This window comes from Fusarium solani (assembly GCF_023522795.1).
Source record: "Fusarium solani strain SB1 chromosome Unknown bctg00000005, whole genome shotgun sequence".
NCBI lineage: Eukaryota > Fungi > Ascomycota > Sordariomycetes > Hypocreales > Nectriaceae > Fusarium > Fusarium solani.
The window spans coordinates 1,340,225-1,367,533 of record NW_027072153.1 but is presented as its reverse complement, the minus strand read 5'-3'; the positions used below and the strand labels follow the sequence as shown (position 1 = coordinate 1,367,533).

Below are 27,309 nucleotides of genomic sequence, written 5' to 3'. Positions count from 1 at the left end.
TTACGGAATCTGAGTCTTTTTTGTTCTCATCTGTAAACTCTCAGTATTGCGAGACGGCAGACCAGAATGCGCAGTTGTCAAGTGACGCGGGAGAATGGCAATCCAACTGGCAACGCTGCAGAGACAACTCCTGATAGCCTCTCGCAACCAATTCAGCTCAGCAACTGATGTCAAGCGAGAACCTGGAGAAAGGCTCCTCCTACGTGCAAAACGCAGAGCCTCGAATAACCGGGGGCCGGCAAGGCCTTCCCCACTCACCTGGTCTCCCTGGCATGGCACTTCTGGGCAAAAGCCTGGGGACCTTGTGGGAGGGAGTCTTTTTCTTCGTTCCTGGGAACACTGAGCGGCCAGGAACCGGGCGCTCGGTCCAACACAGGATCCAGAAAAGGACTTCCTCTTGAGGTTTAGACCAGAGGCACTATTGGGTAATTGAATGGACCTTTTTTGCGCGGCGTGAGGTCATGATCACGATCGGGGGCGTTGATTCTTTCTCGACTCTTCTGGCGGGCTGAGCTGGGCCACTCAATTGCTCCGCTACAGATGGGGGGTGGTACCAATGGGGAGGCCTCGAGGCGACCGGGCCGGTGATGTCTTCCTTCGAATTCTTCTTTTTTTCCCTTCAGTTTTTGCAGGCTGGGTCAATTTTTCACTTGCTGGAGTAGCCCGTTGCGAGCAAACATGTTCTTTGCACAGGGCCTGGACGGCTGGTGGCGGGGCCGGGGTGCGCAACAGTGCCGCCTGGTCCCTATTTTTTTTTTTCTGTTCGCTACCTACCTACCCTTGAGGGCAAGACAGGGAGACTCAGTGAAAAATACACACCCATCAACTGGCCCACGCCCACCTTGAACAAACTCCCCCAGGGGCCGGGGGGTGTGGGAAAGGTGAGCGGGAAGGAGGCAGGGAGGGCTTCGAGGGACAGCGTGACAACCTTTTTGAGGCGTGACATGAGAAAGAGAAGGCAATAACGAGGGCCCATGTTGACATCTTGGATCCAACCTGGAAGGCACGGAGGAGCATAGGCATAGGTACGTACCCCGTCTCCGTCAGGGACCAAGTGGAAGTACCATCGTACACTCTTGGGTCATTGTTGAGAGACACTTGAGGTCAGAGTATTTAAGGCTTCCATCGCCAGTCCCAAATGTGTTCCTGACTCGAGAAGTTGGAGTGATAAGTCTCTCGACCTCGATCTCTTTTCCCTCAAAAGAACCCCACCTCTTCTTGAGATTCTTCCTTCATCCTCATCCTCATCTACCTCCCGCATATATATCATCCCCCTCGACATACTTGTCAGACCTACCTCATTTCCGACCCTCGTCGTATCAAGAGAAACCGCTGTTATCTCTTGCTCGGGCCGTCATCAGTTTCTATTTACGACAGTGCTGACGGATGGCTGTGCTGAGTACGCGCACTCCGAAGCAAGCAAACAACACTGGTTCAGCTTGGCTAACCCAGTGTCAGAACTATAACCCCAACCCTCTCAATTGAGAATCACCAAACCATCAAACAACCGAAAACAGACAGCTGAACCCGCTGTCTCGTTGTTGTTGGACATCTTCCTCGTCATCTACGCGCCATCTTCCAAGACCGGCATTCCCGACTTACACGCTTCTTGACCAAGTGACGAATTTGATCGCCACGGTTACCCCCTTCCCCTACCAAAAACAAAAACTCTTACCGGTAAGTAGCAGATAAACCTGTTATCTGGAAAATACCTGCCCCCCGTCATCAGAGCAATGCCCCAAAAATATCCTTATCGCAAACCCTGGACCCATCCATTTGTGTTTCCCCTGATTTGCACTGCCCAATGAGGGCGATACGAGAGCCGGCCCGGCGGTGAAAGCCGATCTCACCGGGCTTGTCTCTCCCGTATCAGAACCTCGAGATAACGCCTGCATGCTTCTGCCGAGCTGGTGAAGCTGGCGCAGGCCCGCCCGCTGAATTTTGCCTTTTGCGATCCCGAACCGGTGGCGCCCATCTTGCATGGGCTCCCCGGAGAACTAGCACCCAGCCTTGCGGCACGGGGTTCTATGCGATCACTGGATCGTCTGGCACCGGATCACGGGCGCAGCCACAGAGGCAAAACAGCGCCCGCTGGTCACCTCGTCAGCGGGCCTGTATCAGCGATGCGCGGTTGCCATTGACTCACGAGCTGATACCATGGATGCCGAGAGTCGGCGGATATGGAAAGAGGACTGTTGTCCTTTTTCCAATTCCGTTGTTGTTCGGGTTGTTTATAAAAGACACTCGAACGGCTGCTTGTTGTTGTTGTTCTCATCATCGTTCATTCCCCTTCCAATCGTTTACACTTAGACTTCGTTTTGCTGCCACCAGCACAACACAGCCAATATGCTGCAATCACCGATTTCAATGGCTGACCCCTCGCCTGATAGATTCCCCGGATACACAGATCCCTTCGAGGAACCATCATCAATAATGTCTTCCACATCCGACCCCGTGGCCAACCTCAAGGCTGAGGCCAGCCGAGGCCCTTCTCCCCAGCCCACGCACTTCAGTGTTCCCCTGTCAAATGGCAACGGCAACGGCCACCGCGTCCTGCGCTCTGCCACAGTTGGCTACATCGCCCCTGAGTTCACCGGCAAGAAGGCCCAGAAGGAGGCCGTCAAGGACATCATCAAGCAGGCTGGCCTGGTCCCCGAGGCTCAGATTGATGAGCAGATTGAGTGGTTCTACGAGAAGCTCGGCATCGACGATGTCTACTTCCACATCGAGACCCCTGCTGTCATCAGCACTCACATCACCTCTCTCTACGCCGCCAAGGTTGCTGCATTTGCCCGCGAGGACAAGCAGGAGGAGATCCGCATCGACATGGAGGCCAACGACCACGCCATCTACATCGACACCAGCATTGCTGGCAAGACCAACGTCGGTGGCCCTCGCTACGAGGAGCGCCTTGAGGCCAAGTACATCGACCACGTCGGTTCCAGCAAGTACCGTGTTGAGACCTTCCGCTCTCCCGCCGTCCTGAGCCCCAAGTCCAAGGCCACCCTCCGATGCTACTTCGTCTACCAGTGCCAGTTCCAGACCCCCCTGCGCAGACCGACCCCAAGGAGACCAACCTTGAGAAGATTGCCGACCAGGGCTTCCTCCAGAAGGCTACTGCCAACACCAAGCAGATCTACCAGGACATCATTGAGCTTGCCGTCGGCCGGGCTGGTCCCGTCATTGAGGTCTTCGACATCGAGGACACTGATGAGAAGCGCATGGTTGTCGCTTTCCGATCCCGCTCTGCCCATGGTCTCTTCTCTGCCCTGAGCGACCTCTACCACTACTATGGCGTCACCTCCTCGCGAAAGTACCTGGAGCAGTTCTCCAACGGTATCACCGTCATGTCTGTCTACCTCCGACCTGCTCCCCAGGTTGACGGCCAGGCCACTCAGTTCCCCTCGTACGAGGAGTCGATTGACCAGATCTCCAAGGAGGTCTCTCTCCTCTACTGCCTTCCCCACAACAAGTTCCACAACCTCTTCCTTTCTGGCCAGCTGAGCCTCCAGGAGTCCGTTTATGCCCACTCCGCCTGGGTCTTTGTCCAGCACTTCCTTAACCGTCTGGGCCCCGAGTACGCCTCTCTCTCCGAGCTTCTGGATGTCAGCAACAACACCCAGCAGGCTCTCCTCTCCAACCTCAAGCGTCGTCTCCGCTCCGAGACCTTCACCCCTGACTACATCTATGAGATTATTCAGAACTACCCCGGCCTCGTGCGCGCTCTCTACGCCTCCTTCGCCAACGTCCACCTTCTTAAGGATCAGGAGGACCCCGTGAAGGTTGTCTCCTCCAGCCTGTCTGTCGAGGTTCTCTCTGACGAGGCTCTTAAGGACAAGATCGCCAAGAACGTTAACACCGAGCACGATGAGATGGTCCTCACTGCCTTCCGCGTGTTCAACAACGCCATCCTCAAGACCAACTACTTCACCCCTACCAAGGTTGCCCTGAGCTTCCGTCTCGACCCTTCTTTCCTCCCTGACGTCGAGTACCCCAAGCCCCTCTACGGCATGTTCCTCGTCATCAGCTCCGAGTCCCGAGGTTTCCACCTCCGATTCAAGGACATCTCTCGTGGTGGTATCCGAATCGTCAAGTCTCGCAGCAAGGAGGCCTACAGCATCAACGCTCGCAACCTCTTCGATGAGAACTACGGTCTTGCCAGCACCCAGCAGCGCAAGAACAAGGATATCCCTGAGGGTGGCTCCAAGGGTGTCATTCTCCTTGACCCCAAGCAGCAGGACCGCGCCCGCGAGGCATTTGAGAAGTATATCGACAGTATCCTTGATCTTCTCCTGCCCGCCGAGACCCCCGGCATCAAGAACCCCATTGTTGACCTCTACGGCAAGGAGGAGATCCTGTTCCTGGGCCCCGATGAGAACACTGCTGAGCTGGTTGACTGGGCCACTGAGCACGCCCGCTCCCGCAACGCCCCCTGGTGGAAGTCTTTCTTCACCGGCAAGTCTCCCAAGCTGGGTGGTATTCCCCACGACACCTACGGTATGACCACTCTGTCTGTCCGCGAGTACGTCAAGGGTATCTACCGAAAGCTCGAGCTTGACCCCTCCACCATCCGCAAGATGCAGACTGGTGGCCCCGACGGTGACCTGGGCAGCAACGAGATCAAGCTCGCCAACGAGACCTACACTGCCATCGTCGATGGCTCTGGTGTTCTCGCTGACCCTAAGGGCCTTGACCGTGATGAGCTCCTCCGCCTCGCCAACAACCGCAAGATGATCATCGAGTATGACATCTCCAAGCTGTCCCCTGAGGGTTACCGCGTCCTGTGCGACGATGTCAACCTGACCCTGCCCAGCGGCGAGGTTGTCAACAACGGTACCTCTTTCCGCAACACCTTCCACCTCCGCGAGAACAGCTCCGTCGACATCTTCGTCCCTTGCGGTGGTCGCCCTGCCTCCATTGACCTCATCACCGTCAACCGCCTCATTAAGGACGGCAAGTCCCTCATCCCCTACCTCGTTGAGGGTGCCAACCTCTTCATCACCCAGGACGCCAAGCTCCGTCTTGAGGCTGCTGGTTGTGTCCTCTACAAGGATGCCTCTGCCAACAAGGGTGGTGTGACCTCATCCTCCCTTGAGGTCCTTGCCTCTCTGTCCTTCGACGATGAGGGCTTCGTTGAGAACATGTGCCACAACGCCAACGGCGAGGCTCCTCAGTTCTACAAGGACTACGTCAAGCAGGTTCAGCTCAAGATCCAGGACAACGCCCGCCTTGAGTTCGAGGCCATCTGGCGCGAGCACCAGGAGACTGGCACTCCCCGATCGGTCCTCTCTGACAAGCTCTCGGTTGCCATCACCGACCTTGATGAGAAGCTCCAGCACTCCGACCTCTGGGACAACGAGAAGATCCGCCGCTCTGTCCTCAAGGATGCTCTTCCCCGCCTCCTGCTGGAGAAGATTGGCCTTGACACCCTGATTGCCCGCATCCCCGACTCGTACCTCCGCAGCATCTTCGGCAGCTACCTTGCCAGCCGCTTCGTGTACGAGTTCGGCAGCAGCCCCAGCCAGTTTGCCTTCTACGACTTGTAAGTGTAACCGGATATCTCTTGAATGCAACAGACGCTAACTAGTATAACAGCATGTCGAAGCGCATGGCCCAGATTGCCGACAACTAGAAGTTGCCTGCACGCGACGAATAAAACGGTGTTTGAGCGTGTTATTTGATTCTATTTCACAGCATAGCATGATTGTTTTTGTGCCTCGATGAGAGATGAGCATAGTTACGGTGTGTTTGCAGCATTGGGAAGGTCCTGGCATGGACCTATACATGGGTAACGGTTCCATTGGGAAGGTTAAAGAAAAGTCAGAAAAGACTGCATCCAAGTAGTCGATAATAATGAATCATTCCGAAGTTCAATACGTTTTGCCAGACAAGCTGTGAGGTGATATCACAGTGGTCATTGATTGTCTAATTACCTTTGAGCCACAAAAAGGATTGGACGAGACTGATGCCGTAGAAAGCCCGCCGAGGAGAGACATGCATTGTAGCCGGGCTCTGTTTGAAGTTCGGATCGTCCGGAGAAATGATATCCTGCAGATGGATGAGAGGAGGAGTACATGTGTGCTAGGCGCGGCAATCGATAAAGTGCGGTATTTCGAAAGATGTGCTCCAAGCGCGCGCTCTCATCTTGTGTGGGATAGATTTACAGTTGGGAATAGGACTGGCTGGGAGTGATGGTTCTCTGGCGCTAGCATGTGAGCTTGTTCGAGGTTGTTATTCACCCGCCCAAGCCTTACATAGGTCCCAGTTGTTATCAGGCTATGGAGGAAATGCTCTTCTTCCATCCATACCAGTGGGTGAGGACGTATGTAGGTAGTTGGAAACTAAAGAGGACTAGAGCCAAATACGTGCTCAGATAGGCGAGACGGCAAAGGCCTCGCAGACGTAGATGGCTGGTCGCCTCGTCATGGGCTCACCAGGTGCATGATTCTTCATGCAGACGGCGTGGCAGTATATATACGGGACACTGGTTATGCAGGACCCTCGCATGCTATGAACGGACATTGGCACACGTGCTTGACACGGCTGAGGGATGAGGATACAATGTTTTCCCCTCTTTGCACCCGCATTGCCGAGGTTGTGTGTGTCTCGTTGGTTTGCGAGAATGGCATGTTGGGTAATTGTGCTGCATGCCGGAGCATGTTGTGATGGAGTGTTGAGCGAGTAGGAGGGAGGCTTCTTTCTGTGCGGGAGGTGCGGGATATCCGAGAGTGGAAATTGGGAGAGTTGTTTCCTCACTTGAGGTAAAGTGAAGAAGGATGAATAGCGTAAGAGGCTGTGATATCACATTCGAAGGCGGCTGAGACGTGGTGATGGTGATATCAGATCCATCAAATTCGACGACACTGGGAAAAGGCGAGGCACGTGGTACGTACCTAATTGTTAGCGCAATGGAAGACAGAGACGGAATCTCCCATCCCACGAGGGAGGAGGATTCACAGCCAATCAAAACAGACAGAGACCTTACTTCCCCTGACAAGGACCCATCACTGCTTCGGTCGTTTCAGCATTTCCCAGGGTCAAGGCGCGGGTGCCCTGGGCGGTTCCCCGGACGCGTTAGGGCCAAAGTTTACAAGCTCCTGGAACCGCTAGGCATTGGAGGCTGTCCAGGGGTTTTAATGGGCTACAGGACACGAGATTCCAGAAGGAACGCGACGCGCGCGATGGAATATCAGGTTGTGTGTAGCGGTGAGTTGCTTGCTTTCTTTTTGACATGAAACTATGGCCATCAGAGCGCAATGGGGTGAGGCTGGGACGGGTATAGTGTCAGATGCATGGCGTTACACAGGGCATGCGCAAGAGTAGAGCCGACATGATGGAACTCAATCGACTTGCATCTCCATTGTCGCTGTCACCTTTCTTCTCTTGCATTGACCGTCTCTAATTGTCATTGGTTTTGCAGGGAGACGACAAACAGCCAGACTCAGATATAGCTCTAGTAGAAAACGCCATCTGGCCCCCTGCTGTTGGAATTCGCTGTTTGGCGTCTGTCACTTTTTTTCTTCTTTTTTTCCCCTTTGCTCGACCAACTCTTGACCCTCACATCATCCCAACTTTACCTACGCGCGCGCACTGCTTTCTTTTCTTGCCCATTCAATGGCCTGACCGAATTAGCGGCCCGGCCTCCACTTTCGTTTCCCATCTTTTTTCGATTTTTCCTTATCAAAAAAAGTCTGGAGGGAGCCGTTTTGACGTTGACAATTGAAACGGCGCCGCCCGACAATCCCTCCCCTCCCCCTCCCGCACCGGTAGTGCTACTCCATCATCCATCGGTACCTGGCCTTGATTTGAAGAGAGCGGAGAGGCCGAAGCGAGACAACAGAGGGGGGATTTGCAAGGCGCAGGAAGCGACTCAAATAGGACAAGACGAACAAGAGAGGCTTATCCGTCAATCCTTCTGCCGCTCACTGCTTGCTCTTCTCAGCTCAGCACAGCACAGCACAACATCAACGAACGAACCACCCTTGCTCAGTAGTGTGCCAGCGCCAACGGTGGAGTCTCCAGGGAATCAAATCAATCAATCCCTTTCTACCCAGCGCCAGCCCAGCCCAGGGCCCGCCACGAAACGAAACTTGGGCCATAGGCCGCCTGACGCCAACTCATTCTGCTTCCTCACACGGGACCCGGGGAGCAAAGATCGTCGTCACTTCCTCTCTCCCTCTCCAGTTTTTCTCGAGCCGTCGGTCCCCCAAACACGTTCCGCGCCTCTTCAGAATACGTAGGCAGATTCATGTTGGACGATCCCGTGGCTGGCCACCGGGCACCGACGAGCGCAGCGCAACGCGAACGACACCGAGTACGACTGCAACGACGACCAAGCTGATATCCAACATTTGAGGCGGAAAAGCAAGCAAGGAAGACAAGCAAACAAAACCTTGGCGACACCGACCAACAGTGCGAACAAGGCTCAGGGTCCGGGCCTCCAGCAACCAGCAAAGCAAAGAAGAAAAAAACCGGCCCCCAAGACAAGCCTCCATCGAATTAAAAAAAGATACAGACGGCAAGAGAGGCGCGGCGCTTCTCCAAACCAGGGGCTCGCAAAAAAGCCATCGCTGTGTGCCTTGTGCCTCGTGGGTCGTTCGTGGCTTTGACGGCCACGCCCGTCCTCCTCGCCCGTCACCATGACACGACCAACCATTGTTCGAGCCGGTATGTCCCTATTCGTGTCTTTCTCTGTTCTGTCCCTGAGGTGTGGATGAGAGATGCGCTGGTGTTTTCGCAGCGCCTCACTACTCCTCATCCTGATTCCGTCCCTGTTACAGCTTTCCTCTCCCCTTTACATCTACACTTGGTCCCCAGTTCTACACCCCCCGAATCTCGACTGTCGAAAGCATCCCTATCTTAGGTATCCTTCTTTGATTACGCTTCTCTTGCCTACGTTTCATCTTACCCTCGCCAACCCCTGCCCACCGACTGCCGTCCAAGCTCCCTGGGCTTCCTCTCGCTCGGGGGCCGATGCATGTCACGATACCTCCATTCCAACCTCCCGACTTTGACCTTGTTTTTTGTTCTTTTTGCATTTCCACGCTTCGTCCGCAAAACGCTCTTTGACAGGGTGAACTAACGTTTGCGACCGCTTTGCGACCCTGTAGATACCATCGATCTCCAAGACCACCACGCTCCATCCGCCCAGGACCATTCCAAGAGTGCTCGCACCATCACCTCCCCCAACTCCCTCTCGCCCCACCAGGCCGAGACCATTCGTGAAGTTATCAGCGACACCGCCGACGAAGAGCGCCGTTCCCCGCGCGTTTCGTGGGAAAACGGCAACGGCATTGACGATATTCACCGGTTCGCCGACGACCTCGTCGCCGGTCCCACGGGATCCAGCTCAAACTCCAACTCCCGCCTCCGAGGCGCTGCTGACGACGACGACGACGATATCAACGGAAAGATGGTGCAGGAGGATGCGCTGGCCATTGCGCAGAACGGAGGCATCTCGTCCTCGGACGAGGGTGACCTCGACGGCGACGCTGATGACCTCGATGATGACATGATGGACAAGATCTCGAGCTCTCCCTCGATTGAAGATGGTGGGTGCAGCCCCGTCATTGCCCCTCGGGCATGGCCGCGTCGAATTTCCTCTCTACCCGGATCGCTACGGAGTAGTTCTCCCACTCCCTCTGGTTCAAGTGTCACCAGGGTCTGTTCGCCATACCCTGAGCCTCTTAGCTATACACCTAGCCCCGGCAAGCTTGCCCAGCTGCCGCGAGCACTACCCGCAACAATCCAGAATCATCGTCTTCGGGGTGAGTATACCGACCACGACAACGACGCCGACGAAACCGACTCCGATCCCGAAACCAATACCAGCTTCGATTCCATCACAGCCGAGTTTCACGAAACACCTGAAGATGAGAAAGAAAGGCGTGGGATGGAGGTTCAGAAAGAGGTGGGGAGAGCAAAATCCGATATCCACGAAGGCTAGCACCCTTCTTCTGAAGGATCAAGCATAAGGAGGCGGGTCACTGTATCGGTAAACAGGGAGCAGGACATATTCTATGACTGCAAGTCAGTCTTGAATCTTTCGGACACGAGCGACGAAGAAACTCACGAGCAGGAAAACGAGCACGACGACGATTTCGACAACTACGATCTTTCGCTGACCGTTCCCTACGAAGAATCATACGAAGACGATGACTCTTCCCTCTCCCTCCCCAGCGATCCAAGCTATGTTGATTCTGGTTGGGCGACAGAATGCTTACAAGAAACAGAGGACATCGATTTCGAGTTCGTTTATGCGCTCCATACGTTCGTAGCCACGGTTGAGGGCCAGGCGAATGCCACCAAGGGTGATACCATGGTTCTGCTAGACGACAGCAACAGCTACTGGTGGCTGGTTAGAGTTGTCAAGGACAGCAGTATTGGTAAGTCTTGTACTAAGATGGGCTGGGCTGGAGGCTGACCAACCCCCACAGGATATTTGCCTGCGGAACACATCGAGACGCCGACAGAACGATTAGCCCGTTTGAACAAACACAGGAACGTCGATGTATGTGCTTCTCTATCTTCGTAGAGGGCCCTAAAACTGATATTGTTTGCAGCTTTCTGCCACGATGCTAGGAGATCAAACAGACAAGAAGCAACCGACATTCAAGCCGTCTATACGGCTAAGACGGAAAACGGTAACTTTTGCTGCACCGACTTATGTCGACTACTCAGACTTTGACGACTACTCAACCGACGAGGAAGATCTGGATGATCTATTTGGTCAATCAACAACGAAATCTACCCAGCAACAAGAACAGAAGAAGGATACCCAACAGGCAACGACAATATCAATCGTAGAAGACGACGACTCATCGGAGGAGAGTGCCAAGGTGGAACCGCTCAAGCCTCGCTCCAACGTCAAATTGGTTATTGAGCCTACAAAGGTCGAGACAGTCGAAGAGGAGGATGAGACGAGGAGTAGCGAAGAGATACTCCTGGACAGCAAGCTGGAGGGCCCGAGCAAATCGCGAAACGGCACTGTGAGAAACACAGACTCATTCTACAGAGACGAGACTGTTGAGACCAAGAAGATCACACTGACACCAAACCTTTTGCGGGACGACAACCAACCCCGGCCATCTCAAGACTCCATCACTAAGGATATCAAATCAAGGACAAGCCTGGACAAGATGGATAAGGAGCTCATGTCGGACAAGGAAAAGAAGAAGATCCAGGACAAGGCTCGGAAGGAGAAGGAGAAGAAGCCCAGTGCCATTCGAAGCTTCTTCTCTAGGAAAGACAAGAAGAAGTCGATCGATGATGACGACGAGTCGTTTGGCAAGAGGTCGATGGACATTGTGTCGGATTCCCGGGACAGCGAGTCGATCGAGGAGGTGTCCTCGCCAATTCAACGAAACTCGAGCAAGCTCCAGAAGCAGATGCCGCGTACAGAGCCCTCGTTGTCACGCAAAAACTCTGTTGGATCACAGGAGCAGTCCTCAACAAGGGAGCTTGCCGCTTACTTGGCCGAGTCTCGGACCAACGACGTGTCTAACGTGCCACCGGCCTCGATGCGGCTCGTGGACCCCGAGACGCAAGAGACGCAGGAGCTGCCGTCCAATACTCATGTTGGCGGTGATGTGGCCAGAGCACGGTCAGCATCCGCCGCTGCACAGCACGATGATACCAAGGCGTTGGCCAAGGCCCTTGGCCGCAGTGCCAGCACAGGAACACAACCCAGAACGGCCAGGACGGTCAAGCCCCGACCGTTGACGGATCTGGATGAACTGGAAAGCTCAGAAGACGATTATGCCTCGGAGCCCGAAGCACAGCCGACGCAAGAGCCGGCCAAGGAGCAGAAGGCTGAAGGGGCTGGTCTACGGCCACAGCTCCCAGGGGCGTTCCCTGACAGCTTCGAGGCTGCGCCAGGCCAGAACTCGGCGGCGGCGGCAGCCACAAGCAAGGAGCAACAGCAGGATCGTCTGTCAGAATCACCGGTGCATGTGTCACCCGTCAACGTCACTCGACCCCCGGCCCTGGAGATTGACACATCGTCTCAGGAAGGCCGTTCGTCATCCGAAGTGCCGTCACCAGAGCTCATGCCTGGAGCCGACACTCCCAAGGATAGTAGTTCTACAAGGAGCAACAAGGAGGCTGGTTGGGATGACGAGAAGCTACGGGCGTTCTTTGATGACGGCGAGCATGTTCGGGATCTCCTCATGGTTGTGTACGACAAGACGGACGTCGAACCAGCGGGCAAGGACCATCCAGTGGTGAGCGGGCTGTTTAGGGAGCAGAACGCCAAGTTGGCAGAGATTACGACCGTGAGTATCTTCAGGAGGCGATGGTGTCACATTTCGAATACTAACAACTGTGTAGCAACTCGACAATATGCTTGGAGACTGGTTGGCGAGAAAGCAACGACTCCGAGGCACGCTATAGGCTGGCGGCAAGACACGAGAGGGAGCGAAATCAGAAGCTCGAGCTTCAATGGAATGACCAGGAGTCTATGCTATGGCTCGATATGAGAGCGTCATCTGTTTCTTTTTTCATTTTTTTTTCTTGGTTCACTTCACGACTTGATCATCTTGGGAAGTAGGGCTGCGGGTTCTGGACATGCCCATCAAGGCACCCTCTTGTGTTAGGTTATAGGCGGCGGTAGGCGTCTTTAGGAAATGAATGGCCCAGATGCGAGGGAGGATTGCGACGAATTGAATCCTCGGACCTCGCCTCTGCGGTGTGTTTGACTGACTGACTGACCGACTGATTGACTGATTGAATTTCTGAGAAGCTGATGGTGATGTCGCAGTGGTATTGTGGTGCATGAATGTCGTATTGTTGATGCGTCAGGAACCGAGAGAGGGCAAAGGCCCAATCACAAGGGACAAGTTCACGTGAAAGTGGAAGAGATCCTTGACGTCTTTAACCAGCCACTCGCTTTTTTCTCAATGGCTACTCTCTCTTGATGGGCGCCCTGGCGTCTCGGGACAATTTTCCGAACATGGTAGGTCATGTAAGCAGAGACTTAGACTAGGAGGAGGACGGACACCTCGGTAGTTTCGGGCCTGGAGAAGGGAGTAGCGCGGTGCGGGAAGAGGTGTCGGTAAATAAAGAGAGGAGGAGGGAGGAGATGTATGAAATATTAGGTTAGGTGCCGAGGGATGAACCGATGGAGATTTGGGGGGGGGGGGGAGGACGGTAGAGGAGGGAGGGGATGATGGCCTCAAAGTTGTGGCTGCTGATTGTCGAGAAAGAAGCTTCCGTCACGAGTGTGCCGAAGCGAGCTGCAGAGATGAAGCTGGCTCCAGCACGTCCAGCGCATCTCTGCAGGACGACTGATTGGCCCTGAATTCGAGGGAGCAGACCGCGGTACTTGTTGATTTCAGTGGATGTTATGACCTGCGTACCTCGACGGCCTGTGGATGGAGCCCTGGGCCGGGGGGGGGAATTGGCTGGGCTGGGCTGAGCTGAGCTGAAGCTGGGGCCATCCAGGGGCAAACACGCCAAACCTCGCTCGTCTCGGACTCGTGATTGGCCGCAGCCAGGCGGGCCGAGGTCCTGTCCGGGTTTTGTCTGGCGCGCCATGGGTTGTAGCGACCAGGTACACTCGGTGGGGGATTGCGCTAGGGAAGTACATCATCGCTACCTCGTGTCCCCAGCCACCTTGCTTTCCCATTTCCAGAGGTCGACCCCTGTACTGCAGCCAGCTCCCCAGAGAAGGAGTGAGCTGAGCTCTTGTTCTGCTCTGCTCCTCAGTCTTTCTCTCATCTCATCTCCTTCGCTCGCTTCTCCCGCCCGCCGCCGCCCGTGAGTCGCCCACGTCCACGCCCCCCAGACCCAGCCCAGACCCAGGCAATCCAAATCAACACCAGCCAGCTCCAACTACCTACACGACCTCGTCGTCGCCAACTCCACTCCTCACCTCCCCCATCTTGCCATCTTCATCATCATCACAGCGCCTGTAAGTACATGATGCACTTTTTTTTTATGTCGGCTGCTTGTCCATGGCTTACCCTGGACTGGCGGTCCTCGCCCCGTCCCTTGGCCCCAAGTAAACAACATCATCATCATCCTTCATCATCGACCTCTCCTTCCCCTTCCTGATCCCTCTGGCGTTATCCCGTCAAAGGGTAAACAAACCCATTGGCCCATCACCTTGGAGAGCCTCAATTGGCTCTGACCCACCCCCATCTCACCTCTCAGCGCCCTCTCGACCGTCTTGTTGGGGCTCCCAGGTCTCGTCGTCCGTGTCCTGATGGCGTTGAGAGCCTCTACTCCCTCCGTCCTTGCCATCAACATCGACTGTCAACCCTCGCACCCCACCGTGGCCGCCATCCGTGCCGAACCAACGATACTGACGAGCTAGGTCACGTCTCTCCCGCGCGTGTTTTCCCTCTCCCGTTCCTGTTGATGACGACGCCGCCGCCGCGTTGACTCCGACGACTTTATCTGACGAGGACGACAACGACACCGACGCCGACCAAGACGAGACGCCGCGCGCAAAGAAACAAGTCGATTCGAGTATAGCATCATTCAAACTGGAGGAACCTGAACCGAGACCACCAAAGACGTTATCGCTAGTTCGATCCCGATCCTGCCTTCCTCCCGAGACGCGCTTCCTATTTATCACCCCACTCAGCATCACCGACGACGCATTGAGAAACCGCAACCATGGTCGAGTTCAAAAGTGAAACCATTCAGAAGGTGTCGGAAAAGGTGTCCGGCGCCCACGAGAGGGTCGGCGAGTTGCTCGACCAGGCTGAGGCCGGCAAGATCCCCGGCACTAAGGGTCACCACCCCGTCTCTGCTGTTATCGGCACAGCTCTGACCGGTGGTATGGAAAATGCTGGCACCAAGGGCTACCTGGCGGTATGTTGAACCATGGTTCCACGGCCGAATGCTGGCCCAGACGCTTGCGCAAGCCGCGTCCCGAACCCTGACTGACAATGACAGCAGGCCTACATCAAGGAGCTCGAGGCGAACCCTCTGCGCACCAAGATGCTCACCGCAGGCACCCTCGCCAGTGCCCAGGAGCTCATTGCCTCGTGGCTCGCCAAGGACCGCAACAAGCATGGCAACTACTTTACCGCCCGTGTTCCCAAGATGGCCGCGTACGGCGCCCTCGTCAGCGCGCCCCTTGGCCACTTCCTTATCTGGGCGCTCCAGAAGACCTTCAAGGGTCGCACCAGCCTGCGCGCCAAGATTCTGCAGATTCTGGTCAGCAATCTGATTGTAAGTGGCCGATCCCCTTGTCCAGCCGAGATGTTGCGCAGAAGGAGGTGGATTTAAGGGGGAGACACAGAAAGGAACGCGATTGTGTCTGAAAGGCGAAACCAATTCAACAAGAACAAGGATATCGCAAACGGATGGGAATTCGAGCGCATCTCGGCCATGAATCGCAAGATATTAGTAGCTGACCGCCATGACAGATCGCTCCTATCCAGAACAGCGTTTACCTGGTCGCCATGGCCCTCATCGCCGGTGCCCGTACCTACCACCAGGTTCGCGCTACCGTCAAGGTTGGCTTCTGGAAGGTGATGCGCGTTTCGTGGATCACCTCGCCCATCTGCCTTGCCTTTGCGCAGAAGTTCCTTCCCGACCAGCTCTGGATCCCCTTCTTCAACATCGTCTCCTTCATCATTGGTACCTACATCAACACCGTTACCAAGAAGAAGCGCCTCGCAGCCCTCCGCAAGAAGCACTTCGGTGACGACCGCCGACCCGACGACCGCCGGTCTACCGCCGGCATGCCCCCCCAACCCCCGGGACGACTACCCTCCCCCTATGGGCGGCCCCAACCCCCCTACTAAGCGACCAACTGCGAATGCCAATCCGAGCCAAACGAAGCCAAGAAGATGATCACGAAACACAGCTGCCCAGATGTCGAGTTTGAAAGAGGAGGAAATGAAGGGGACGAGGCGAGGTGAGCGAGAAAGAGCAGACGAAGGCTTTTTGGCGATTGGGGGCAAAGGACGACAGTCTCAGGCTCGGATAGGTCGCTCGACAAGTATATACCCGAGACACGGGGGGAATTAGGACCAGTTCTCGTCCTACACTCATGCTATTTAACATGTATCTACAAGAGGATATCTGGAGGAGGAAAGAGGTGGGTGGAAGAGTTGAGAAAGTTGCTGTGCGTGTATGTTTGTATGTGCGGGTTGCTGGTTAATGAAACGAACTAGTATTTATCCTCTTTTTTTTTCTTTAGATGTCGTCCGGCAGTACTGCCCTTTAAGAGCGTCTGTTCTATCTAGGTGTGCAATGACGTCGTCATTCTATGAGGCCGATCTCGGTGGTGATTGCTCTATCCTGTAGCAGCCATGGCTCATGGCTTGAAACGGGTCTCTAGATTTCTCCCACCTAGTTTTCCCTCTATTTCTTCAGGTAGTGGTGGTGAATCAGTCTGGTGTTGAGGTGTAGCTCCCGGATGTTGCCCAGGGGAGAATGCCGTAGGTGATCGAGTGAGATGTTGAACCGAGGGTTGAGGCTGGGCTGGCCAGGACTGGCGTAACAGCCTTCAGCTCGTTGAAGTGATGCTGAGCTTGGCTGGGTTGTTTGTCCCACATGGCTGGCTCGAGAAGTGGTCCTGACCCAAGGACCTGTATATGATAGATGTGATGCTTCACGGCAGTCTCATCCTCCCTCCTCGGCACCCCCCGCGTCGGCCATGAAGCCTGGACTCCAGTATTCCCACTCGCCCTTCGTCTGCTTATCCACCCAGAGCATCCCTCCAGCGACAAGATCATCGATGACGGTCTTTGCTCGTGCGCGGTCCCAACCCAGGTTATCACTCAGCATGCCCACGCTCACGTAGCCCAGAACCTGTACTGCCTCGACGACGGCAACCTGATCGTCGTTGAGCTCGCGGGGCACACTCCGGATATATTCCTTGCGGCCGACTTTTACAACGGCGTAGGAACCACCGAGGGGCGCGAGGGTCTGCACGGCGCGGCGGACGTCGTCATCGGCTATGGGGTCTGCACCATCCATGCGACCAGCAGCAACACGCTCCCTCAACTCCGCAAGGCCGATGAGACCACCATTCTCACCACGCGTAGCACCACAGACCTCTACAATCCTCACAGCAAGCTCAAAGTAGAAATCATTAACCGTCTTGCCGAGCAACTGCGCCCATATAGAAGACGAGCCCCCGCCGCCTCCCTCCGCACTGCTGTTGCTGCTCGCGAGGGGATCGACGCCGATGGCGGCGCACATGCGGGCGAACTGGGCGCGAAAGGCTGGGTCGGAGCGGATGTCGCGGGCGTGCGTGTTGGCGAACTGCTGCAGGAGAGAGCGGAAGACGGCGAGCTGGGTCTCGAGGGCTTGGGCGTTGCTGGCGCGGAGGGAGGAGCCGTGCGAGGCGTAGTGGGCGGATGTGAGGCGGGAGCGGTCGAAGGCGGCGAGGCCGACGCCCTTGCGGGACATGGTGGGCGGTTGGTGAGAGGAAAGGTTGTAGAGTTGTAGGTTTGTGGTTGAAGTTGGAGGTTGGAGGGGAGCTCGTGATTGCGTCAGTTGGCGAAGGGTGGGGGTCGACGTTGTTGGGCTCCGAAGTTGGTATATCTGGCCCACGTGAGGTTGGCTTACAACGTGCCTCTGCAAAAAAATGAGCAGTAGGAGAGCAAAGTCTTTAATAGTCTGAATAGGCTTCTAGATAACGTTCTGTCTGGGTACCTAGAGTAAGTACTGGGTGACTATGCCTCTGGGTTTGGTATCCGGAAGCTTACAGGACATGCCAACTTCTTCTAGAGTAGGAATCTATACACTTCGTCCAAGATAAACCTGAGCAACTACACACACACACACACACAAACGTATATGTACATCTGCAATACTTTGGGCTATCTGGACTCTTGTTTAGCTGGGATAGCCGTTCCACAGCTTCATTGACACAGCTTCATCGACTCGCAATGATCCATAATGCCCATTGAGGTAACATCAGACCAAGACGGAAAATGCCATGCTTGACAGGTAAATATTCAGCCAAGTGGGAAAAGTGGGAAGATGGGCATCTCTACCTTGGTCAAGCCGGTATCGTTGGCGACTTGTCGTGCGTCGAATGAGGCTGAGACCTGCTCGATAAGCTACTCCCAAGAGCCTCAACTGTAAGGGTAGCATATGTGTGAGAGCCTCAGAACACTAGATAGGAAATAGATCTTCGAATCCGTGCCAATTTTCAGGCTGATCGACGTGTAAATCATCACCTCCCGTTCGTCCTCTCGGTGTAAGTGATGCTCACCTCCGACATCTAAGTACCTCATACACTCTTGTTAACTTTGGCTACGAAACTGAAACAGCAAATGAATCTTCAAAACGTAATCTCGGTTGTTTCCTAGTCTTTAATGATCATTAATGCAAACCAAACTGCCCATAGAGGTCCTCTAGTGGCGGAGTCCCCATAGGGATACACATCACGTGAACCCTTCTCCCTGTCTTCACCCGTCACCAACGACAATCTTTTGCCTCAACCAGTTCAAACCATTAACAGTCTACGTCAAGTTCTAATGCACATGTTTTCCTATATGCACGGGCATCTATTTTGTCTTTTCCCCTGCACGGGAACCCTTCACTCGTCTTCCGGAGTGAAACCCAGTCCCTTCTTCCGAATCCAAGAGTGGTGATGCGATCCATGGATAATCCTCATCCGTAACAAAAAACCACTGGCCATCATCTCTCTGTTTGTCCCCTTTTTGAAAAAGATTCCTGGTATCTTTTTGGCGCTGTCAGCTCCTTCTAGCCGCCGTGGCTTGAGCTGACCGCCCCCTGATCTTGAAATCGTCGTCACTTCATTAACCCAAGACAGATACTCGCGTCGTCTCTAGGTCTGCGCTGCTCTATGCTCGCTTCATGCACATGGCTATATGCTTACTGCGTCTGGCACTGCGCTTGGCCATCGCCCATGTCATCGTCGTCGTCCTCCCACTGGTCACCGAACCGTTCGCCAGCGCTCTCGCCCATCTGTCCCTTGTTAGTTACCAATTCACTTCGTGTCAGGAATACTGGAACTCACCTTTTCGATGTCGGCGTCGTCTTCGTACTCAACGTCATCGACCTCTTCGGCTTCAATGTCCTTGGGGGCAGCAGGGAGCATCTTCTGCAGGGCCTCATACGCCGCATCGTCCTTCAACCAACCGTCCTCAGGGAACTCAACCTTGACAATCAGGTAGAGGTCACCCTTGGCATCACCTCGCTTCATGGGCATACCCTCGCCGGGCACCTTGAGGATGTCGCCGGGCCGCAGGATCTTGCCTCGCGGCCTCTCGATGCGGATGCCTCGGCCGTCGAGGTGCTTGAGCACTGTCCGCGAGAAGCCCGATAGAGCCTCGCCCAGCGTCACAGTCAACTCGGCCGACAGATCGTGGCCGATACGGTTGAAGACGTCATGTGGTTCCTCGACCAGGGTGAAGACAATATCTCCAGGGGTCTGGTCCGGGTACTGGTCGGCCTCACCTTCAAGGACGATGCGCTCGCCCTGCATGGAACCTCGAGGGATGTAGATCTCGAGGACCTTCTTCTCCTGGGTTGTCCGCTTGCCCTTGCACTTCTTGCAGCGGTCCTTCTCCTTGAAGACCTGGCCGGCGCCCTGGCAGTGATCGCACAGCACAGTCTCTCGTCGCATCATGCCGGGGCCGATCTGGCGGAAGGCCTCGACGATGCCGTTACCCTTGCAGCGCTCACAGGGCGAAGACTTGGCCTTCTCCTTGCCGCCAGAGCCCTTGCACTGACCGCAGAGCACCTGCTTGTTGGCGGCAAACTTGACAGTCTTGCCGCGGTAGAGCTCCTCCAGCGTCACCTTGTACTCCTGGTCCTCGTCGGGACCTCGTCTCGGGCGGCGGGGGCCGCCAGGACCACCGGGACCGCCAGGGCCTCCGGGACCCATGCCGAAGCCGAACATCTGGGAGAGGATGTCGTTGAGGTCGACCTCGGGGCCACCGGGGCCGCCGCGGGACTTGTCGAAGGCGGCCATGCCGTGGGCGTCGTAGAGCTCGCGCTTCTGCTCATCGCTGAGAATCTCGTAGGCCTGGGTGACTTCCTTGAACTTGGCTTCGGACTCTTCTCGCTGCTCCTCGGGAACCTTGTCTGGGTGGTACTTGAGGGCGGCCTATTATTGTGGTTATTGTTGGTGAGTGTTTAAGACAGTAAATTGGCGACCACGTACCTTGCGGTAAGCCTTCTTGATCTGGTCTGGTGTTGCTGTTCTGTCGATACTCAGAAGCTCTGTAGATTCGAGTCGAGTTAGTCAGGCTGTCGAGCGAGTGGAAAGCAGACATTTTTGCCCGACCAGGATAGCAACAAATACGCACCGTAGAGATCGATCTCCTCAGCGCCCTGAGAGGCGGCGTTGAACGGGTTATCATCCATCTCGTCGCTTGTTTTTCTGGGGTTTGAGTGCAGCAATAGTAATGCAGGATGAAGAATTGGTCGCCCAGAGGTACAGTAGGCAGGCAGCCCGCTTTGTCGATCGGGTCCAGTCCAGTTGGTCCAACCTAAGAAAATCTTTTGGCGCGGGCGCAAGCAACCTCAGACCAGCGCGGGGTAGACTACAGCACGGACAGGCACAGCCAAAAAATGAAGAAGGATTTGCAAGAAAACAAGGGGATTGTTTGAAATATAAAATATTTTCTCTCTCTTTGTTCTCGAGGGATAAGCTAAGGCAAGCATCCTTACTAACTCCAATAGGCACCTGGCATCAAAGCCTATTTACACAAGCCCAAAACTTCACATGCGTCATGTCGTTTGACGCCTAATCGCAACATCCATGCTTGCTTGCTTGCTTGCTTGGCTGCGGCAGCAACACTTGGCCCTCAAACAAGAATAGGGGTTGAGAACTGCTACAAACAAATCTGAATATTCTTCCAATATTCATCAGTATCATGTAGCAAACAAGACTCGTGTCTCTTTAAATAGCAACGCAATATCAACGGTTCTGCCACAATGCCTTCAGATTCTCGATAAGAAAAGTACAAGTTCTTATCGCCCCTTCCTTATCCACGCGATTCATGCCACATGTGGCGCACCACCTCTTCAATGCACCGCCCCAGCTTCCCGAACTCATGAGGAAAGCCCTCCCGTCTACTTGACCTCACCTCGGCTAGGTAAGTTAAAGGCTGTCATGAGCGCCTCGCCCTTGACATCATGATACCTTCGGCAGGCCGTTCAGCACGGCTATCAAGACGCATCTCACAGGTCCAATGGCTTCACCGGCCGCGACCAGTTCGTCGAGCTTTTACGACTTCGCTCATCCGACAACATGATCCTAAAGACCCTGTCGAAAAAGTGAAACCAGAGGATTCAACCACTCAGCCCCATCTTGAAGAGAAACTCGCACAATCAGGTAGAGAAGCAAAAGCCAATGGAAGAGTATCGAGGCTGGCTGCTTTGAAGAAGCGTGGCCGAGGTGACCAGGCTAAGAGTGACAACACTCAGACCGAACAGCGATACATCCTCGGACAGTCTGCAGACAAGCCAATTCGAACTCGCTTCGCGCCCTCGCCTACTGGCTACCTGCATCTGGGATCTCTGAGGACGGCTCTGTTCAACAATCTGGTGGCCAAGGCGACAAAGGGGGTGAGTTCATCATACGGATTGAGGATACCGATCAGGTGAGAGCCCTAGCCTTTCACCTCTCTTACACTGTTGCTGATTCAGTGCCAAGAACCGTCTAGTACCCGACGCTGAGGAGCGCGTCTTCAAAGACCTCGAATGGGCTGGTCTTTCTTGGACTGAAGGCCCCGACAAGGGTGGTCCCTATGCTCCATATCGTCAGGTAACTAATCCCCCCGCCTACAGCATTGTGAAGACTAACACGCCACCCCAGTCAGAGCGCCTTGACGTATACAAAGAGCATGTCAAGACATTAGTAGACAACGGTTCAGCCTACCGCTGCTTCTGCAACTCTGAAGTCCTGGAAGCGCAGAAGCGCGCCCTCCACGACGCCGGCAAGTCCACCGCCTACCCGGGGACATGCCGCTCCATCCCCCGTTCCGAGTCGGACGCCCGGGTCGCAGCCGGCGAGGATCACGTTGTTCGTCTCGACTCTGGCCGTTTCGGGACCCCTGGATTCAAGGACGCCATCTACGGGCCCTTCCAGAAGAAGGAGCCTGAGGAGGATTTTGTCCTCATGAAGACTGATGGCTATCCTACGTATCATCTTGCAAACGTGGTGGATGACCATCTCATGAAGATCACCCATGTCATCCGTGGCGAGGTGAGTGTCCTCTTTTACTACAAGTAGAAAAGCATTTCATGACTTACACGCCACAGGAATGGCTCATTTCCACACCAAAGCATCTGGCTCTCTACGAGGCCTTTGGCTGGAAGCCTCCCACCTTTGCCCATCTGGGTCTCCTCATCAGCAATGACGGCTCCAAGCTCAGTAAGCGAAACGACAGCGTCAACCTCTCGACGTACATGGACCAGAAGATTTTCCCCATGGCTCTCCAGGCCTGGCTCGCCAACCTGGGTGCCTCGTTCAAGAGGGGCGCTTCAACACCGCGAACCCTCGATGACGTTGCCGAAGCTGTGTGTTTAACCCGACCTCTCTTGTCTATGCAAATCACTAACGCTTGTCACAGCTGACCTTCAAGTTCACCCGTGGCGGCATCAAGCTCAACCCCCAGAAGCTCGACTTCTTCCAGCACGAGTACCGCAACCTCCTCTTCAAGACTCCCCTAGCAGAGCAGACGCCGCGTGAGCAAGCCCTCATTCGGGAGAACCTACTCAAACCTCTCGTCGACGAGGTCCTCGCCCTTACTGCCTCCTCTACGTCTGACTCCGCTGGATACAAGCCTATTCAGCCCCGTGGCACCTCCCTCATCTGGCCCGCCCCCCTATCCCCTGTCCCGGCCATGCTCTCCGAAGATTCCCAGCAGCCGTATGCCTTTGAGGTTCTTTCTCAGGAGACCGCCCGCTACGGCAGCGCTGCCGAGATAGCTCGCCAACTTCCCTATTTCTTCTGGCGCCCTCCCCCAGCCGTCTACCGCGCTGCTCTGGCCTCCGACCCTATCCGTCATGACTTGCTTCACCTCGTCAACGACACTGTCAATGGATCGCTCGACGCATGGGAACTGGTTCTCGATCATCTCCTGGAGCGTGTACCCTCGGACCAGGCGCCCGATCTGCATGCCATCCTCCGTCTCATCGCCATAGGCAGCCCGCACGCCGTCGGCAAGACGTCTCGCATACTATTCAGCGTGCTAGGCCAGGAGGAGTGGCGTTCCCGTACCGCCGTTGTGCGTAAGCTACTCGATGAGTTGGACCAGGGCGGGGACGACCTTCGTCAGACATGGTTGAACCAATCTGCCAGTCTAACACCTGCCGCCTAGATATAGCTCTATAATCCGTACGCGTGTAGATATCTCTTGGAACGTTACCACGATTGTCTTGTATCATACTGTAGCATCACGCATGTATTATATCACTCAAAAGTCATCAAGTTTTGGATAGATATAAGTTGAGGGAAATATGAAAATATTCATTCTCTTGGAACAAGAATTGAACAAGAAAACGTCATAACGTCATGATTGATAATCGAGACAATGGAATCCCAACACACTGGGGCTTTTCCCTTCCTGTTCTTTGCTCAGCTTCCCCAAAAATCAACCATTAGATAGTCATCCCATGACCCCTATACTCCGATTCCTCTCTAACAATGAAATCCTAGGTATGCTCCGATTGCTCATGACATGCCTCCGACATAAATACAAGATTAAAATAATGACAAGATTGTCAGAAGAAATAGAAAAGAAAAGACAAGAGATCTGTCCCGTTGAGGATAGATGTAGTCCACCCACGAATCATGAGTTCGTGGGATGAATGGGCAATGTCCAAAATGCAGATGCGCGCTGTTGGGGTATATGTCTAAGTCTCAAAGATCCAAATCTGCGTCAAGAGTTAGCCATCTGCTCAAGTAGGTATCCAGGGATAATCTTCACATACCTCCATCTTTCCAGTCTCTGTTCGTTGCTTCTTCGCCTCATCCCTGACGGCATCAATCACCATCTCGAGGTCGTCCTGGTCACCCATGGTGATCATGTCACCGTTGGGCGCATCTTCATCCTTGACCTTGATCTTGAACCGACGTCGAAGGTTGAACTTGTCACGGACCTTCTCAACTAGGGTTGAGAACTCGGCGTTGGGAGAGATCATGATGAGCTTGACTTCGTCGGCATGGACCTTGACTCGGATCTTGGTCATCTCTGGTCGGCGGCGGCCAGATACAGACCCGGGGCCACGGCGGGCACCACCCACCATCTCAAAGTCGCCTTCGTTGATTGAACCATCGTAGTCTGAGCCGTCATCCTCATCCGAGTATCGCCGTTGCCTCTGTCGTCTGCTACCAGCTGATCCCCTTGAGTTGCGCGAACCGCCTGGTCCCTGATACATGTCGTAGACTTCGCCAGGGAAGCTTTCCTGCTCGGGGATTTGCCTAGGTCTCATTTGCAGAGGCTGAGGATCCCTCTGCATGGGCCTGACAGAGTTGATCGAGGCAGACCTCGTGGGTGTCGGTCGTGAACGGCCGTCAGGGGGCGAAGCTGCCTTCTCGTAGCGGCGGTTCGGCTCGGCCTGTTGGATGTTGAGTTTAGCCAACTGAGGCTTCTGACCGCGCACGGAGGCACCACGCGTTGGGCGCTCGTTCTCGGGCGGGGGTGTTGGCGGAAATACATTTCGGTTGGCTGGTGGTTCAGATTGTTGCCTTCTTGATTGAAGGCCGGGCTTGACGAGGTTTGTGGCGGCAAAAGAGATGTTGTCGGCGGGTCTGTCATCCTTGACTTCGAACTTGCCGGCCTGTAGTTGTGAGCATGATGATCGTGCATGGAGTTACAGGGTGACTTACGTTCTTGATCTCAGAGCCGGCAAAGCCGGTAAAGGCATTAGAACGATCCGAGGCGGCAACGAGTCTAGCCTTGCCGAGATAGTCCTTGGTCTTGAGGTTTCGCACCTTGGCTTCGTTGGGTCTGTACACAACTCCTACGGGAATGGAGAAGACAGTGTAGCCCTAGATTGGTCAGTTAATAGCCCAATAGTTCCATATGGAATCCACAGACCTCTGCCTGTTCGCGAATAGCCTCATCAATCACATTGTGGTCCTCCACAACCTTCTCCTTGACAGCGTATGAAAGATCCTGCATGCCGGCTTCCGTTTGCTGCAGGTAGATGTAGCACAGGCCACGGTTGAAGAGGACTTCGCAAGAGTAGAGCTTGAAGAGGAGACCAAGCTGGGCGTAGTCGATCATGGCATTGCCGCGGAGGTAGAGTAGGGTATCGTTGAAGTTCGCAAGAGCCTCTTCGAAGTCGCCGAGGAGGAAATTGGAAACGCCTTGTTGGAAGTAGGCGACGGCGAGGTATTGGTCTAGTCGGATCGCTCGCTGGTAGCTCTCAACCTGTGTGCGCAGTGATTAGTATGGGAGGAACTTTGCGGTGTGAACTCATCATGAGGTCGATCTGCACTTACAGCCTTCTCGTGCTCGCCAAGGGTGGCGTGGATCACGCCCATGTTGAAGAGAATCTTGCTCGTGTCTCCAATCTTGGAGAACTCGTTGATGGCGTCTTCGAACTCATTGTTGTCGTAGCGGGCTAGGGCCGCAACCCAGGTTTCAATTTCCTGTTGCGAGCAGTCAAGTCAGTGGACTGACCTTGAGGCCATCCGCGGTCTAAGAGAAGAGGCGTACCTGTTTCAACGACATGGCTGTCGCTGCAGGGCAATAGGTGCCACAGCAGATGGGATCCCAGAGTTGTATAGAGGTGAATAGTGAAAAGGTGCCGTGTCTTCAAGGCAGCTCCGGAAGGGGATCTCGGTGGTAGAAAAAGAGGAATGGTGATGGAAGGGAGCAAGATGGGGGGCTTGGGTAGGGCGCTTAAACAGTCCGATGAATGAGGGTTGCCCCGACTTATTATTCGGATGGCGGGCGGGCAGCAGTGGGCAGGTACACCTGTGGCCTGTGGTGTCCCAGCGGGGCAGGCACGCTAGGCACGGTACGGGGGGGCCACGGCCAAGGCCACGGGGGCGTGTGAGGGTGCGAAAGGTTAGGTCTAACGGCACCAGCACAAGGGAACAGGGGGGCAAGGAGCGGTGTTGCCCGTGCTGATGGAGCGAAACGGTTGGTGCCTTTCGCCTGAAGCAAGCAATTGGTTCACTGCCAATGTCTCGATGGCTTGGCAGCCGGATCAGTGGCGTTGCCCCTAGCAGGACAAGAGTCGAGTCAAGCTAAGCTCGGGGATGAGATTGGGCTTCGGCTGTCTTGTGATGATCGGTGCGAGATTAGATTAGAGTAGGGAGACACGGGTTATTGATTGCTAGGTGATCTGGCAGTCTTTTTTTAACCTGTGCCTGTTGGCTTGGCTTGGATGGCTGTTGTGTAGATGATATTGCTGGTGGTTGGTTGCCAAGCGCTTATATCCGGCCTCTGCGGTGCGGTGCTGTGCAGTGCAATGCCCAACAGAGCTGAGAGATCAAGTGTCGATCTGGTACTGAGAGAGAAGAGGTTGCAGGTGGTTAGGCATATCGAGGAGGCTGATGAAACGGGCCAGCTGGTCAATTATATTGCTCATGGAAACAATGGGGCGAGTGCGCAGTCTGGCGATGCTCCAAGTCGGCCACGCAAAGGGTCGGTGTAAGTGGGATGTTTCTCTGCCCGTCTTCGATGCTAATGCAGGGAATGGAATCGCATTTCACAAGAATCGGAGCCACGCGAGTCGTCGATAATCGACGACAAGACGAGCCAAGAACCGATGGTCTGGTGATGGACGTGATTTAATGCAGCAGGGCCAGAGATGCCATGTCGTGCGCAAGATGGTGAGTGGCTGAAGGGGCTAGAGCCAGCGCGTAGAGACGATCCGAATTGGTCGTGAAGTTGGCCCGTCACACAGACCCGGCTGACTACTGAGAGAGACTACGTTGTAGGGCCCAACGTGCCTCTACTCTACAACCACCTCCTGCTGGCGGGTCAGGGGGATGTGCAGCAGGGGTTTTACACGTTTTTCTCTCCTCTCTCGCGCTGCCGTGTCTCACGGATCTCCAATGACACTTCAAGTGCATGCTTTAGACGTTTGATGTACAACGTCTGATCGACCACCAGCCTGATGCAGCAAAAGCATTGTATTCTTTCTTACCGGACCGGGTTTGAGCTCATCTCGGACTCCCCGTTACTCCAAGGCTCTGTTCCATGAGATGAGTTCTATCTCCTTGACTATCGGTCGTCTATCTGCCGCCGTCACCCTAGCAATCCAAGGTGTGATGTGACGGACAAATATAGATGTGATATAGGCCTCGCTCGGACAACTAGGTGGTTTAGCTACCATCCACGATTACTCCCCCTCCTCCCCGATCGAACCACTGCACTCTTCAGCCTCGTCAGATGCCTT

General features: G+C 54.8%; 8 protein-coding genes across 8 annotated transcripts; 4 read left to right on the top strand and 4 right to left on the bottom strand.

Annotated features, from left to right (window-relative positions):
• Nucleotides 1–2,433: 2,433 nt before the first annotated feature.
• On the top strand, nt 2,434–5,632 carry MRS44_008855 (uncharacterized protein; the record flags this gene model as incomplete). Its single annotated transcript, XM_065621085.1, has 3 exons — nt 2,434–2,938; nt 3,031–5,542; nt 5,596–5,632. 3 exons carry the CDS (start codon nt 2,434–2,436, stop codon nt 5,630–5,632), a joined length of 3,054 nt encoding a protein of 1,017 aa, XP_065477157.1.
• Nucleotides 5,633–8,639: 3,007 nt separating this feature from the next.
• MRS44_008854 (uncharacterized protein) lies at nt 8,640–12,390 on the top strand (the record flags this gene model as incomplete). The annotated part of the gene is made up of 6 exons (XM_065621084.1): nt 8,640–8,667; nt 9,111–9,887; nt 10,035–10,385; nt 10,437–10,510; nt 10,563–12,272; nt 12,328–12,390. The coding sequence occupies 6 exons, from the start codon at nt 8,640–8,642 to the stop codon at nt 12,388–12,390; spliced, it is 3,003 nt and encodes a 1,000-aa protein (XP_065477156.1).
• Nucleotides 12,391–13,095: 705 nt separating this feature from the next.
• Nucleotides 13,096–13,533, bottom strand: MRS44_008853 (uncharacterized protein; the record flags this gene model as incomplete). Its single annotated transcript, XM_065621083.1, has 1 exon — nt 13,096–13,533. The coding sequence occupies one exon, from the start codon at nt 13,531–13,533 to the stop codon at nt 13,096–13,098; it is 438 nt and encodes a 145-aa protein (XP_065477155.1).
• A 1,086-nt stretch (nt 13,534–14,619) lies between these two features.
• On the top strand, nt 14,620–15,758 carry MRS44_008852 (uncharacterized protein; the record flags this gene model as incomplete). Its single annotated transcript, XM_046269704.2, has 3 exons — nt 14,620–14,817; nt 14,905–15,180; nt 15,378–15,758. 3 exons carry the CDS (start codon nt 14,620–14,622, stop codon nt 15,756–15,758), a joined length of 855 nt encoding a protein of 284 aa, XP_046132306.2.
• An 823-nt stretch (nt 15,759–16,581) lies between these two features.
• On the bottom strand, nt 16,582–17,373 carry MRS44_008851 (uncharacterized protein; the record flags this gene model as incomplete). Its single annotated transcript, XM_046269703.2, has 1 exon — nt 16,582–17,373. One exon carries the CDS (start codon nt 17,371–17,373, stop codon nt 16,582–16,584), a length of 792 nt encoding a protein of 263 aa, XP_046132305.1.
• A 1,437-nt stretch (nt 17,374–18,810) lies between these two features.
• Nucleotides 18,811–20,307, bottom strand: MRS44_008850 (uncharacterized protein; the record flags this gene model as incomplete). Its single annotated transcript, XM_046281216.2, has 4 exons — nt 18,811–18,903; nt 18,956–20,047; nt 20,105–20,163; nt 20,250–20,307. 4 exons carry the CDS (start codon nt 20,305–20,307, stop codon nt 18,811–18,813), a joined length of 1,302 nt encoding a protein of 433 aa, XP_046132304.1.
• Nucleotides 20,308–21,081: 774 nt separating this feature from the next.
• Nucleotides 21,082–23,270, top strand: MRS44_008849 (uncharacterized protein; the record flags this gene model as incomplete). The annotated part of the gene is made up of 5 exons (XM_065621082.1): nt 21,082–21,548; nt 21,595–21,712; nt 21,764–22,153; nt 22,210–22,467; nt 22,521–23,270. 5 exons carry the CDS (start codon nt 21,082–21,084, stop codon nt 23,268–23,270), a joined length of 1,983 nt encoding a protein of 660 aa, XP_065477154.1.
• A 535-nt stretch (nt 23,271–23,805) lies between these two features.
• MRS44_008848 (uncharacterized protein) lies at nt 23,806–25,631 on the bottom strand (the record flags this gene model as incomplete). Its single annotated transcript, XM_046269702.2, has 6 exons — nt 23,806–23,826; nt 23,884–24,732; nt 24,782–24,943; nt 24,993–25,328; nt 25,400–25,549; nt 25,617–25,631. 6 exons carry the CDS (start codon nt 25,629–25,631, stop codon nt 23,806–23,808), a joined length of 1,533 nt encoding a protein of 510 aa, XP_046132302.1.
• Between the last annotated feature and the right edge of the window lie 1,678 nt (nt 25,632–27,309).